Source organism: Protopterus annectens, chromosome 8.part0, assembly GCF_019279795.1.
Source record: "Protopterus annectens isolate FY-2018-M chromosome 8.part0, PAN1.0, whole genome shotgun sequence".
Taxonomy (NCBI): domain Eukaryota; kingdom Metazoa; phylum Chordata; order Ceratodontiformes; family Protopteridae; genus Protopterus; species Protopterus annectens.
The window spans coordinates 1456986375-1457001151 of NC_056741.1; the positions used below are offsets into that span (position 1 = coordinate 1456986375).

Here is a 14777-nt window from a genome sequence, read left to right on the forward strand (position 1 = left end):
ACCTCTTCAATCACTATAAAACTTGGAGTAGAATATTTTAAGATATTTTGTAATGCTACACATTATTGACAGCTCATTAAATGTAGTATGAGTGATAGATGTAATCTGCAAATATATGTACTTCCCAAAATAAGTAGATGTTTTCCTGGATCTTAGCAAAAGGTCCATTTTCAGCAAGCCTAAATGACACATACATGAAAAAGTCTTTAATTATGGCCATAGTCTGCTCAAAGTAAAACTGTTAATAAATTATTCCTAAAAGTTTAAAATGGTACCCATTTGAAACACAAAGCATATCACTCACTGTTCATATAATGGCACCAAAAACTGTCAAAATTAGTATAAGTATTATATAGTAATCACTAATGAATATATTGTTATGTGACTCTTAATTATTCCCTCCATTTTGTATGCCAGACATATTTGTTCACAGACATTGCTACAGTGATGTGCAAAGCCATTTTCAGTTTATGTTGATCTGGTAGTAAAGATATAGTCAGTGTCTATTAAAGGAAAGATGTCTGCCTGTTGAAAACAGTTAATTTTCTGCTGAAGGGCAACTCGGCTGGGTTATGATATAAGCATTTTGGAAATATAAATATTTTTGAATATTACATGTTACAGGACACTGCAAACAATACTAATCCCACCCAATGAACATTAACCTTATCAAAGACTCACTCTCAAAATATCAGTTCTCCTTCTATATAAACACAAACATCAAATAAACAAGACTAATAAAAAGGAAAAAATCAGTGACAGACTGCATGCTGACTGCAGACGATGAAAGGAAAGCATCAGCTGAGTAAGTTGTGAGATAAGCATTCATTGCATTTCCACCACCACCGCTGTTGCTTGAGGCAGATCCGGAATTTGAGCCAGATCCTGGGTTGGAGCCAGATCCTGGGTTGGAGCCAGATCCTGAATTATTACCACCTGTGTTGCTTGAAGGAGATCCACCTTGTCCTAATTGTCCAGAGTTCATGCTGCTTCCATTCTGAATTCCTGTTCCCAAGTTGATGTCCGCACTTATGGATGTAAAATTAGCATTCCCCAAATCGATGTATGCTCTGTTGAAACAAGGAATACATGCAGTTTGTATTAATTACTTTACTGTGGAACAGAGGAATCTTAAAGCTAAATTTTATTAAAGAATACCTGATTTTGAAATATATTTTATCTGGGTATGCCTTGATTTAGGAAAACATTAATAAAGTAAGAAAATGTACAGCGGACAATAGTTTCATATTTAGTTAATGAAATGGCACGCTTTCAGATTATTATAATAGTAATAAAATAAATAATAAAGATAATCTATGTAAAAGATGTAATGTAGAAATTAATGCTGACTGGGCCCATATGTTTTATGACTGTATAAAATTGAAAGAATATTGGAAGTCAATCAATGATTTTTTGCAGGCTCTTTTTACAGATAATTTCATTATTTCTAAATCTCTTATATTATTCAACACTCCTGTACCTCAAAGTGTTAAAAAGGTTAAGCTTCCCTTGTTATGGTCTATTCTAGCAGTGGCTAGAAAAATAATAACCAGTAAATTGGATTTCAGATACACCTCCTTCGTTCAATGAATTTAAAAATGTTATGACTATAGTGTGCCATATGGAATTGATGACAATAAAATCAAGAACTACTAGAAAACATCTTATTATATTATATGGGATACTTTACAAAACTTGTTAAAAAAATCTTAACTTCAATAGCATGATATTTTAGTTTAATTAACTGATTTGATTGTAGTGGATGTCTTTGTAAATACTTTGGTTATTTTATTGATTGTTATAATCATATCTATTTTAATTACTTGTATAAAATTGTTATGATATTTCTCTTGTATGTTAAAACAATAAACTTGTTTTAAAAAAAAGATTATTATAATAGTCTCTGTTATTTACAGCCGAATATCATAAACTGTAAACAGCTGGCTGGAGGAGCTCACAGCTGAATATTAATTATTTTTTCAGCTGGCTGAAGGAGACTCACTCTCAGTTTGCTCTGTCAGATAGGCATACTTGTCATCTTTCCTTGTCTCTATATATCTCAGGTCTTTCTTCGGAAATCCATTAACATGGCCATTACCACTTTCTCCAGCAATCCTTTCCATATATCTAGCTGTATATATTCCAAAGTCTAAGTTAAACCTCTCTTCATTATAGTTTAGCATGTCTTCTGTACCCCAGCCAATGCTTTGCTCAAAGTTTATTCTCCCAGGTCTTTCATTCTGTGTACCTTAATTATGTCACTTGTGCACTTTTATTATCCAGTTACAACTTTAGTAGTTTCTTCTAACTTTATTATCTGCTAATCTCAAAATAACTCCATTATAATATATTTATTTATCACTGAACTGTGAGTGCCTGTATCCTTCTCCATTATATGGACTCAGAAACATTTGTGCAGTATTTCACATATTGTCATAATACTAATAGAGTTGGAGAATAACATTATACTTAGCATCTATTCTCATCTTAATTTTATTTTTTTAAAAACGTCCATTGCCTTATGTTTACTTAGTAAAGACATTACCAAAGAAAAGGTAGGGTATATCAATCAAGAAGGTCTTGCCCAATTATTTTGTAATCAACTCATTTAAACAGATCATGATTATCTGGCAAGATACTGGCTAAATATGTAAATTGCATTTCTTCCTGCTATTTATCCTTTAGGAATGTTTGGTAACTGAGCAGTTAAAGAGGTCAGCCTCATTGAGCTGGAATTCCATTGACTGGTCATTCATTTTTTTTTGTTTTTATTTAAATAGCAGTTTCAGTGACTTCTTCCCATCATGGTGACTATACAAACATATGCCGCAGACTATTCATCAGGGAAGTACTCATTTGTCTTATTTACTTATACCTGACCTTGTTTTAATGTTCCTGCAACTACTACAGTAATTACAGTTGTTGGTACTGTCTAACCCCACTGCCTGCTGATTTTTTTTTGTACTGTAGTTAAGAATTTTAGATTGTATTCCCTAAACATTCCCTTGTTTCCAAAGGATATACTGAAATTTAACAATGCTAAACTACTAATAACACTCCTAAATATCAACAATAGGAAAACGATATGTTTAACTGCAGTTTATATTCCACCAGGGATAATGTTGATACTGTTGAAAGCATTCTGTATTGGATATTCCAAGAAATTACCCATGAATCTATAATACTTGAAGACTTAAATATAAACTGGCAAGTCATAAATTCCACTATCTCCAATGAATCCATAAACTTTTGCAACTTCAGACAATTAATGACCACACCTAATAGAATAAATAAAACTTCAGGTAGACACTCAACATTAGATTGGATTCTTACAAACAAAACAGACAAAAGTAGGCTGTCTTTCAGATAGCATAAGTGACCACATATCAACATATATTAGAACTCTACATAACCTAGACAAACATACCATCTATAATCAAATACGAAATGCAACCAATTTCAGCAAAGATATTTTCAATGAAACACTAAAAAATATAACTGGAATGTACTTAGAACAATGCCACTAGATACTATTGAAGAACACTTTAATAATGTATTCTTACAGACCTTAAATAATATAGCACCAGAAAGTAATGAAAGATAAAGTCCAACATCACACCATGGCTGGCAAAGGAAACAAAAAAAAACATGATTAAAAGAGGTAAAGCCTGGAAAAACTGGCATAAAAACAGAACTCAAAATGTCCTCCAGCAATTTAGACATCTTAAAAACCTTGCAAAACTCCATGGTAAACAGGATAAGCAAACATACTATACCCACCCACAAGAAAAACATATAAAAAACCTAAAACGTTTTTGTTCATCACTAAATAAACTACTTCACCCTGGCAAAACCACTAGTCCCACTTCAAAAACAGACAATACAACAGACTTTATTAAAACACAGTTTAATTCCTACTTTATACAATCAGTATTCTCTCTCTTAAAAACTAACACATCTGCCCCCTCACTCTATCCCTGTCCAATAAAAACCACCCAGACTTCTTCAATTTTAGTTCAATACATTCCTCACTCATAAAGAAATTGCACCTTAAACTAAAAACTACTTCTGTAACTGTAGACCAACTACCATCAGACTACCTAAAAATGGCTGCAGAAGTCATAGCCCTCCCTGTGTCTATACTAATTAACAGCCCTAGCAGAAAAAATACATCCCGCCACTGTGGAAAAAAATCCTACATCATACCACTGCACAGAACCAGCACATCTACAGAGTTTAATAACTACAGACCAATAGCTATGCTTTACCATCTCTCTAAAATATTAGAGAAATTCATCCATTTGCAGCTGATGCATTACCTAACCTCAAATAATCTGCTCAACACAACATGGCATTAGGCCCCACTACTGCTCTACTACAATTTACCAATTTAATAAACAGCATTGAAATGATGGTCTGCTTGTATCCATCATGCTCTTTGACTTGTCAAAGGCATTTGACACTGTCTTGCACCAGCCACTGCTTTTTTAACTCTCCTCAATAGGACTTTCACAATACTACTTGTTGTGATTCCTTGGTTACCTATCTGGAAAGCAGCAATTTCTTAAATGAGAATAAACCTTACTAATACTTTCAACCAATTACTGCAGGTGTCCCTCTGGCTCTGTCCTGGTTCCTTTACTATTTAATATACTTATTAATGACCTCGCATCTCCACTCACCATGCTCATTTAGTTCGGTGTGCAGATGACTCAACATTAATATGTGTAGCCAAAAAATAAATAAGCTCCAAGACATTACCCAAAAATCTTTCTCCCCCATAGAAACCTGACTCAAAGAATCATGCCTCCTACTCAACCCCAACAAAACTAAGTTAATGCTTTTCTCCTCAAGAATTTTCCAACATCATCTTACCATAAAGTCAGCATGTAATTCTGTCAGTGAAACTGTAACTCACAGAAAACTTCTAGGCATTATAATAGATGACAATCTCAAGTATGACTACCCTATACTGCACAGAATTAAATCAATACACCAGAAATTAGGCTCTCTTTACAGGATCAATGGATTCCTTACAGATACTGCAAGAAAAACTGTAGCCACGATCTTCTTACTGCTGACACTGTTATATGCTGCTCCTATCCTAACAAGCATAAACAATACTCAAAGAAAGACACTTGTCTCCTGCTACAAAAAAATAGCTACATTTGCCACAAGTCTCCCTCATAGTACCCACTATTGTCTTAGCTTAAATCAATTAAACTGTCTTGAACTGCACAACTGTTTAAACATATTCACAGCTGACTATAGCACACAAACTCATTCATCATCCAGAAAAATGCTTGCACTACAAAACTTATTACTACCCTACCGCCCAGCAAGGGACCCCCATTCTATTAACAAATTCTTATTACTTACAAATAGGTCAAGTAATGTTGCTGGAGACTCACTCTACTCCCAATGCATTGCTAAACTCTGGAATAGTATCCCTATGCAAATAAAACTCTCTGACAAACTAATTTGTTTTAAACCACTGTTTAAACAACTTTTTAACCAATCCTGGTCCTGTACATGCTCATCACAGGGTTAAAACTTTTTCACTGTATAATACTATCCAAATACTCTCATAAAACATAATATTCTTAACCTTTTACTGAAATGACAAAACAATTTTTATACATAACTGCTGCCTGCGCAATCCACTAAATTGTACGTGTGCTGCTTTCTCTTTAGTAATTCCACCTCTGTAAAATCGTAGAATGTATAAATCGAACTACGTTTTGTGTATAAATGTAAATAGAAATGTAACAAGTCTGTGTTTGACTGGAACTTAGTATAATGCAATGTGAGCAAACAAAGCTTTTTTTCCCCGGGCCTCCGTTGAAAATGGGTATTACCCAAATTGACTTTCCTGGTAAACAAAGACAAACAAATACATGAATAAAATAAAACGTCTTTATTAAATATGACATGTCAACATTTACAGAAATAGAAAAGAAAAACAAACCATAATGTTTCCTTTATTTTCATGCAGTGTACATTTTATTACATTTAATTAACTCTAGTAGTTTGAAATTCTTAGCTCTGGTTATGGTCCTTTTGAGTTTTAAGAAATGAACTTGATGGACATGATGCTATTTAGATGAACACTGCCTTTTCAAACACAAGACAGATTATAAAATTATGCCTCAGAGCTCCTGTTTAGGCCTACACCTGTTTACACTTATTTATTAACAAACCAAATAAACACCAAGCAATAACTTTCACACTCTCTGCAGAAGATCTTTTATTGCTAATTTCCAGTACCTCATTCTAAGACTAATAAACTCATGTGCCAGAAGACCTAAATCAAATATGGGCTAGATTACTTCTTATCAACATGAAATTAGCTACTCAAAGACCAAGATCATACAACATGGGACTATCAAATCTCTCTTTTTACGTCAAGGACTACTGAACATTTAGTTAAACAAGTAGAAAGGTTCATATACCAAACAGTATTTCTTCGTTATGAATTCTTTCACTCCACACAATATGAATTATCAATAAAAGTATAATAATAATAAGAAAGGAAAAGTAAGCAAAAATATTGTGGTACAATAAAAACAAAGATTTTGAAGTAACAATTTGAGTGCTTTGTGTTTGCCATTGATCTGCCATAGGATATCAGTCAGCTGACCTACATACTATATGCACATGAAACTGTAGATATAAAGGCAGGCAAAATCACAGACTCAGTCAGCAATCTGAACTAGTATAGAACTGGCTAGTTAAAATAAGTTAGTCATAAATACTACCACTATAGTCTTCAGTAGTGTGCAGAGCCTCAGAAAGGAGCAACATTACTATTACTTACCTCATGTGGTACACCTCAACCAGTTACAGTCTCACAGAAATATGTTGGCACTACCTAAATCAAAATCTACTACAGCTTTCACTACGCATACTGAAATGATGGTTGACAAAGTAATGGCACAGCTCAAGCTGTCTAATTTACAACCTCCTCAGAACAGGTACACCACTGCCTTTAATGTACCAATCCCACGACTCAAGTTAGAACAATGACTCACCACTTTGACATCAACTCACTATACCATGCTACAAGGAAGCCACAAAAATCAACACATTCAGATTTCTTCATCTTAACAGTTAAATGAAGCATTATTACCACACTATATCAGAAGTAAATGGCTGACATTGCAAGCTAGAGCCTCACTGCTCCTTAATACTCACATGCAGCACCCTGTTTAAAAAAAATATCCTAATATACTTTCTCCAGAACAATGATACCCAATTGGTAGCTCTAGCACCCTTCAAACTCACAATGACTGAAAAAGCATTCCCAAAAATACCTCCAAATCATTGGAGTAACATCCTGCAGGATAGCAGATGAATGAAAAATCTGAAATCACATCTACAACACTTAAACAAATGTCAGTGCTTCAGAGATGTTAGCTAAATAACTTACTGACGCATTCCTGCACCTTCATCTTAAATGGTCTCTTTAAGTACTTGGTCACCAACCCACTCTTAACACTCTTGGTTTAGTAAATAATGTTTCAGATCCTATTTCTAAATAATTCTTTGACAGTTTCTAGGAATATGACAGAATCAATATCACCGGCAATCCATTTTCTTAGATTTCGTAGTATATCATTTATGTTACTTTAATTTTTTTTTTTTGCATTTTGTTGACTATGTTCTTTTGCACATTCAAGCTGTCTTTGTGGCTTAATTTCTACAGGTCTTTTAGGTTTGTAATACCATGACAGGAATGGACTCTATTCCTAAGTCAAAGTATGATTGAAGTTTATGAAATTAGTATTGTTTCAGTATTAGATGCTGGCCAAAAGTGCTCTTCACAGGACGCACAATGTACCCAGAATTGATGAATCCTGTAATGTATACCAAGTTACATGTACTGGTAGCCTATCTAGATTCATTTTTATTAGACCCATTGCTCCTGCTACTATTGGAATTATTTGGATTCTTTCCACATTTTTCTCATTTTACCTGCAGATCCTGAAATTTTATGACTTTGTATCTTTTTCGACGTAAGACACTGTAACCACTAAGTGTGGCAATTTCAGAATTTCAGGGATTCATGCAATATTTTATGGACTACTGTATCTGTTTTTCTTGCATTTATTTTTTGAACTGTCGGTAATGGGTGATCCCATGTGATGTATACTTCATCATTGTCTACAGTGCTTTCTGGTTCATGATTTAAATGCTTCTCAGCTGCTTCAGTATTATAATGTTTGCACAATCCCCAGTGCAACAGTCTTGCCACATTATTATTCCTTTCACTTTAACGGCTCTCTGTCATTAGTGTATCACACCCAACAAGAAGATATGTGACTGTTTCTAATTCCTTTTTTACCAAAGCTATATCTGTATGTTTTTCCCACATGTTCAATGGTCTCTGTAAACCAACATGTATGTAATCCACTATCCTGGGATGCCATTATTAAACTTTCATCTTTTGGTTTTAACTCACCTTTCCTTAACCATTTCTTCATCAAGGCTTGAGGAAAATGAGGTTGTTCTAGGAGATCTTAATACTTGCTGCTATATTTATGTCTTTTCCACATTTCTTTTCTTCTTATCTAAGCCATCTCCTTATACTCTTTCTTTTGTTTTTATGTTTTTTTGGCACATTCAGTTGCTGTCTAATTTCTGTCTACTTCCAGTTTGGTTTCCAGTCCTGCTTGACACTGACATGCTTTTGCTGAACTAAGCAGAGAGGTCACCTTAGACTTCCTTTCCCATTTTTTAAAACTTTCACTTTGTTTGGATTTAATGATGTCAGCAGATATTTATGCAGTCCCAAAACTGCAGATCTATACATGTAATTAGTTTATATGAGTTATATGCCTTTTTCGGAGTGAGGAAGATATAATCTTGGTATACATTGATTTTTACATATCATTTGACAAGCATAAAGCATATTTTTTTGTTTTCCTGTCCAGCTGATCCAATACCTCTTGGAGCCAGTTGATCACTCCAAAACTGTAAGAACAGGAAAAGCAAATTAGGTTATAACGTGGACTTCATTCCTAGATGCCAAAACTGTTTTCAATATTAGTTTTAGTCTTCTGAAGTATTCCTTACTGAGCTTTAGTCACATTTGTTCATGTTTTACTGTTGACTTTTCATCAATTTCCAAATAGTTTTACACTCCCTTGTGCTCAAGTTCCTTTAAAATCACATTCCTGATCCGGACTGATAATTTCTTGGTACTACAACTTTCCTGCTTTAAACTTGTTTTTGCACATTTATCAAAACCATATGATATTCTTATATCATCTGAAAAAGTTATAACCACTTTCAGTTTTGCCTTCAACTCCTCATCTGATGAACTATACAGTTGTAGTCATCCACAAAAAAGTAGATGAGAGGTCTTTAAGCAAGGTTGTTTTCTGTGAGCAAAATTGCAACTATGACCTAATTTGTTAATTTACTAGCTTAACGAGTTAAGGGCAAGACAAAACAGCAGCAGTGACAAAGAATCACACTGGAATATCCCCTTTTTATTTCTGTCCCTTGGATAACAATTTGGCCTTTCTCATGGCTTAGCTGCAAAGTGGTTTGTCAATATCTCATGATCACTGTAATGCAATTGATCAATGTAGGATGTATCTTTACATCTGTAGGTACTCCTTTATCTATACATGCAAGATGCTGTCAAATACGTTTGTCATCAATACATGCCATACTTAGATTCTTTCCCATTTTACAATTCTCTATTAAGGCTTTATTTAGCAACAAATGATGCTTTGTTCCATGTGACCTACTTATGTTACCCTTTTGTTCTATTGCCATGACCAAGTTGCTTTCTAAATGAATATAAACTCTTTTTGCATCTGTTCCATAATATAGTTTGAACACAATTGGAAGGCAAGTTATTTGTCTATAGCTTTTAGGATGTCTTACAGGTTCATTCTTAAGGAGGAGCATCATTTTTCCTGTTCTTAACCATGCTGGTGTCTGTTTGGGATGTGCATATAAGTAACTCTTACTTGGGGCTAAATCTTTGGGCAAAGATATGAATATTTTGAGCCAGAAGTCAGTTACATTATCTGAGCCTAGAGTGTTATAATTAGCAGCTTTTCTTAATTTTGTTTCAGTTTCTTTTGCTGTTACTTCAGCCATTTCATATCCTGTACATTTGAACTTCCTGTACATTTGAACTTCTTATTGTTTCTTGCCATTTTGTATCCTTTTAGCATCTTGTATTTTTAGAGAGAATATGCAAACATAGACCAAGTGCCCCACACAGTGAAAGCATGTATTCAGTTGTTTTCATAATTGTTTTATTTATTTGCTAGAGCCTATAGCTCATAAGCATACATGAACTGTTTAGTGGGAAACGCTGCTAAAACTAGTTTGTGTGACTTCCCACTGCTCTGCTCAGAATGCTTTCTTTTTTTTTTTTTTTCTACTGCTGATTACTTAATATGATTTTTTCTATTGCTGTGTATCTGTAAGTCTCACTGCAGAGTTCTGGCCTGAGACTAGCTTAGCTGCTTTCACATGAGCAGCTCATAATACCTGAGCTATATTTACGGCACCACAGTGACATTATTCTCAGGTTATTTCTTCTTTTTAGAACAGAAAAATAAAAAGTACTACATAGTCCACTTACTACTCCCTATTCTCCCCTAAAGTTTATCTGTCTGTTACCAATGGCTTCCTATCTAACATCCTCATCGGGAACGCTCCTCTCCAAGAAGGCTTACCCTTTGTGAACACCTCAGTGGAATCTAACTCTTTATTGAGTAATACGTGCCTGCACTTCCCAGGCCTTCACTTCATAAAAGTGTATGCCTGTAGCTATGTTTATTATTTCATAGTTCCTCCTGTGAGCATTAGATTGATTGATAAGTATGCACTGGGGAAAGCCACCTGCCACTAACCTACTCTGCCCCACCCCTTTATTACTGACTTCTTGATATCCATTGCACAGCTATGACTAACCTTATATCCCCCAATTCCAATTATAAGTAATGGTAACATTTCATACTTAACTGCTACTAACCTGTTTCTCTCCCACTCCATTTAATTATAGTTCACTTTTTCTATTCTCTTCTTCACCAACAGCTAGTATAACCTAACTGCAGTTTTCTGGTTAAAACTGGATAGTCCCTTATATGAGTTCCCTTCCCCCTCTCACTCACGTCTATAGCATATCTCCTACCTCTATACTCAGAACTCTACCCTGATATTTTTGTCTCCATGGAACTCACTTGGGTCTGGGTTCCCAGTTGACTGATTGTCTTTGTAGGTGCTGACTCCTCGGCCTTGTGGTTGGAACCTGCTCCATTTGAGCTCAGTCCTTTCCCCTACCCTATCCCTATTACCAAACACCCCCATATCAATTGCACTTATATTCCTAGACCACACCCATTCCTCCTCAACAGCAAATCACAAAGCACCACATCACTTGAGTAACTTTATCTCTCTACTCCCACCACCCCCTCCACCCCACCCCACCCACTCTTCCTTAAACACCTCACACCCTATTCACCTATATTTCCTCTAACATCTCCCTCTCTCTTTAGTTCCACTCAAACAAACATAACTTCACTTCCTAGCCTTTACCCTTACACACACCACTTTACATCCAGCCACTACCCCTCAAACCATTTTACAACTCCTGCTCCTATATACCACACATCCACCAGTAAATAAAAAACTCCCAACTACATAACTCTCCTTACCCTTCCACTATAACTGTACCCTATGCATTATGACACTACTAGGCATTACTGTCCTTGTTGTTCTCTCATTTCTTGCACACACTACCTCATATCATACATACCTAATTAACTCAACACCCCACCATATCACTTCTTCCTCTATTGCCCCTAAAGTCCCGTCCTTCAATTCTTTTCTTTACCCAGCTCTCATCAGTCCATCAATACCTCATGCCATTCCCTCCTACACAATATCAAAACATTACTATTCTAAATTTTCCATGACATGCAACAAATGCATGATCACATTAAAACAACTCACTACCAACATATTAGCTGAGTTATCCCTCAGCAGAGATATTCATCCCAACCCAGGTCCCCATCTTCTATTTCAGCCTCTACCACACAGTACCAGCATACCCCTTAGCCACCACAAAACCCATCAATCTACTATTCCTAAACATTAATATAAGAAACATTAGAAATAGAATCCACAGTCTTCATGCCACTCTTTCCCACTATACCCAGACATCATTCTCTTAAACGAAACCTGACTAAAGCCCAAAATCACAAATAATGAAATATTTCCACCAGGATACAATATTTTACATAACAATAGGAGAAATAGAAAAGGTGGTGGTGTTGCCTTATTGTTTAAAAATGAGCTTAACGTTGAAACTCTTGAGCTACATATCCCTTCTCTCGACAAAGCTGAAATAATACTCACCAGACTAAAAATCAGTGCCAGAAAATTTATCAGTATGATAGGTTGCTACATCCCACTGGGTAGCAATATAGAATTTACTTAATTGGGCCCCATTTTCTTTCTCACATGAAATGCTCAGCATGGAAGACTTTAACACAGACTGGATAACATGTCCCTTGAATAATCCCACTAACCACATAAGCCTACATGGATTTACTCAAGTTATTCACTCATCAACTCTAATTGCTAAATCCTACATGTAGGAATCTATTCTACATTGGATTATCCTAAATAAACCTCATACCAATCTGGTTGCCTACCAGACATCCTGAGTAACCATCATCCAACCTATTTACTAAAATGCTGTACCTATCAAACCAAACCAGCTATCCACCACCTGATAAGAAACAAAACAAACTTTAATTCTAACCCAGTTATTTCTGCTTTAAAAACTTGTATATGGGAGCCACTTAAAACCCTCCATGTTAATGATGCTGCCCAATATTTCAACTCGGTATTCTTAAATATCCTTAACTCTTACACTCCTGCCAGAATAATGCATGTCAAATCTAAATATACACCCTGGCTCACCAAAGAAACCGGGTCCTTAATGAAGCTACATGATAAAACTTGGACTAATTGGCATAAAGCTGGCTCTCCAGCTGTCAAAACACCATACCTAGAACTCAGAAACAAAGCCAAAACACAGGTCAAACTAGATGAAATAAACTATTATCATAATATACAGAAAAATCACCTAAAAAACCCTCAAACTCTCTGGTCTACCATCAATAATGTACTTTCACCTGGTAAAACTAGTGCACCTCCCCCAAACACAACAAACAGTAATGAAAACGTAGCCACTCAGTTTAATAAGTATTTCACATAATCATTTCTTGCCTTAACCAACACCCAACCTTCTTCTACCCCTTCTACAACATGTAAGGCAAAGAATAACAACAGTTGCTTCTCCATTCAACCTGTACCTATGGAATTAATTAAAATACTACTAAAAAGTTAGGACCTACTACACTGCCAGCAGATAAGCTACCAGCTGAATTTCTGAAAATATCTGCAGAAGCTATAGTCTATCCTGTAACAATTCTTATAAACCGATCTATAGCTGAATGTCTAGTGCCCAATATCTGGGAAGTTTCTTACATAATCCCTCTCCACAAAGAAGGTACATCAAAAGAAATATCAAATTATTGTCCATTGCAATCTTGTCTCCTCTATCAAAAATCCTAGAAAGGTCCATCCATAGACAAATCATGGAACACCTTAACACTCACAAACTTCTTACTAACACTCAGCATGGGTTTCGCCTCTCTCATAGCACCACAACTGCCCTCTTATCATTCACAGAAACTGTAAACAAATATACAAACAATAATAATTTTGTATCAGCTCTCTTTTTAGATCTCTCCAATCCATTTGATATGGTAGCACATGATAAGCTTATCAATGTCCTTTATAAACTCAGTCTCTCTGCATTCACTATTACTTGGCTCCAAAGTTATCTAATAGGGAGACAACAGGCAGTACAGTGGCACTCGAACATTTCACCGCTACTACCAGTACCATTAGGCATTCCCCAAGGCTACATCCTAGGGCTGCTACTTTTCTCTCTTTTTTACCAATAACCTTCACACCTCTGCACCTCAAGCTACAGTCATACAATATGCAGACAATTCCAGACTGATCTGCACAACCCCCTCTATCCAAGAACTTCACGCACTCACTCAAGTATCCTTTCTATCTGTTGAATCTTGGCTATTTGTCAGTCGGATAATTCTGAACCCCAATAAAACAAAACTCCTATTTTTAACCCCACTAGATTCACACCACGTTCTCTACCATTCAACATAGTATCCAGAAATGACACCATTATCTCATCTGTAACCCACACAAAGCTGCTAGGCATTGAGATTGACTGTAACTTGAGATTTGACATTCACATTGTCCATACCATAACAAACGTCCTCAAAAAACTAGGGGTTCTATATAGGAACAAACCTTTCCTAACAAAAACAGCCAAGAAAACTAAAGGTCGCACACAGCTGCTCCCTACACTCACTTACACCTCCCCAATTCTCACTAACCTAAGAAAAGCAGAAATCTCAAAACTAGAAACATGCTACAATAAAATTGCTAGAGGTGCCACTGACTCTCCTTATAAGACCCACCACTGTACAGCTTTGAAATAACTGCAATGGCTAAAATTCCCCCAACTACTCCTATATAACCAGCTAACATTATTCTATAAGATCCTACATCACCCAGAAAAAAAAACTGCCCTAAGGAATATACTTCAACTATACACTGAGAATAGAGTATTATGATCAAGTAACAAACAGCTATTAGAAGTCTCTAAGGCCAATAACTCTGCAGGTGAATCGGTATACTCTACC

The 14777-nt window shown here is 35.6% G+C and overlaps 1 protein-coding gene across 1 annotated transcript in view; it reads right to left on the minus strand.

The window, feature by feature from the left end:
• Window positions 1–703: 703 nt before the first annotated feature.
• Window positions 704–14777, minus strand: part of LOC122808502 (hyphally regulated cell wall protein 1-like) — a 161973-nt gene continuing 147899 nt past the window's right edge. Inside the window, exon 3 of the mRNA XM_044079458.1 lies at window positions 704–1070. Coding sequence (XP_043935393.1) covers window positions 704–1070 — 367 coding nt within the window. The remainder of the gene's footprint in view (window positions 1071–14777) is intronic.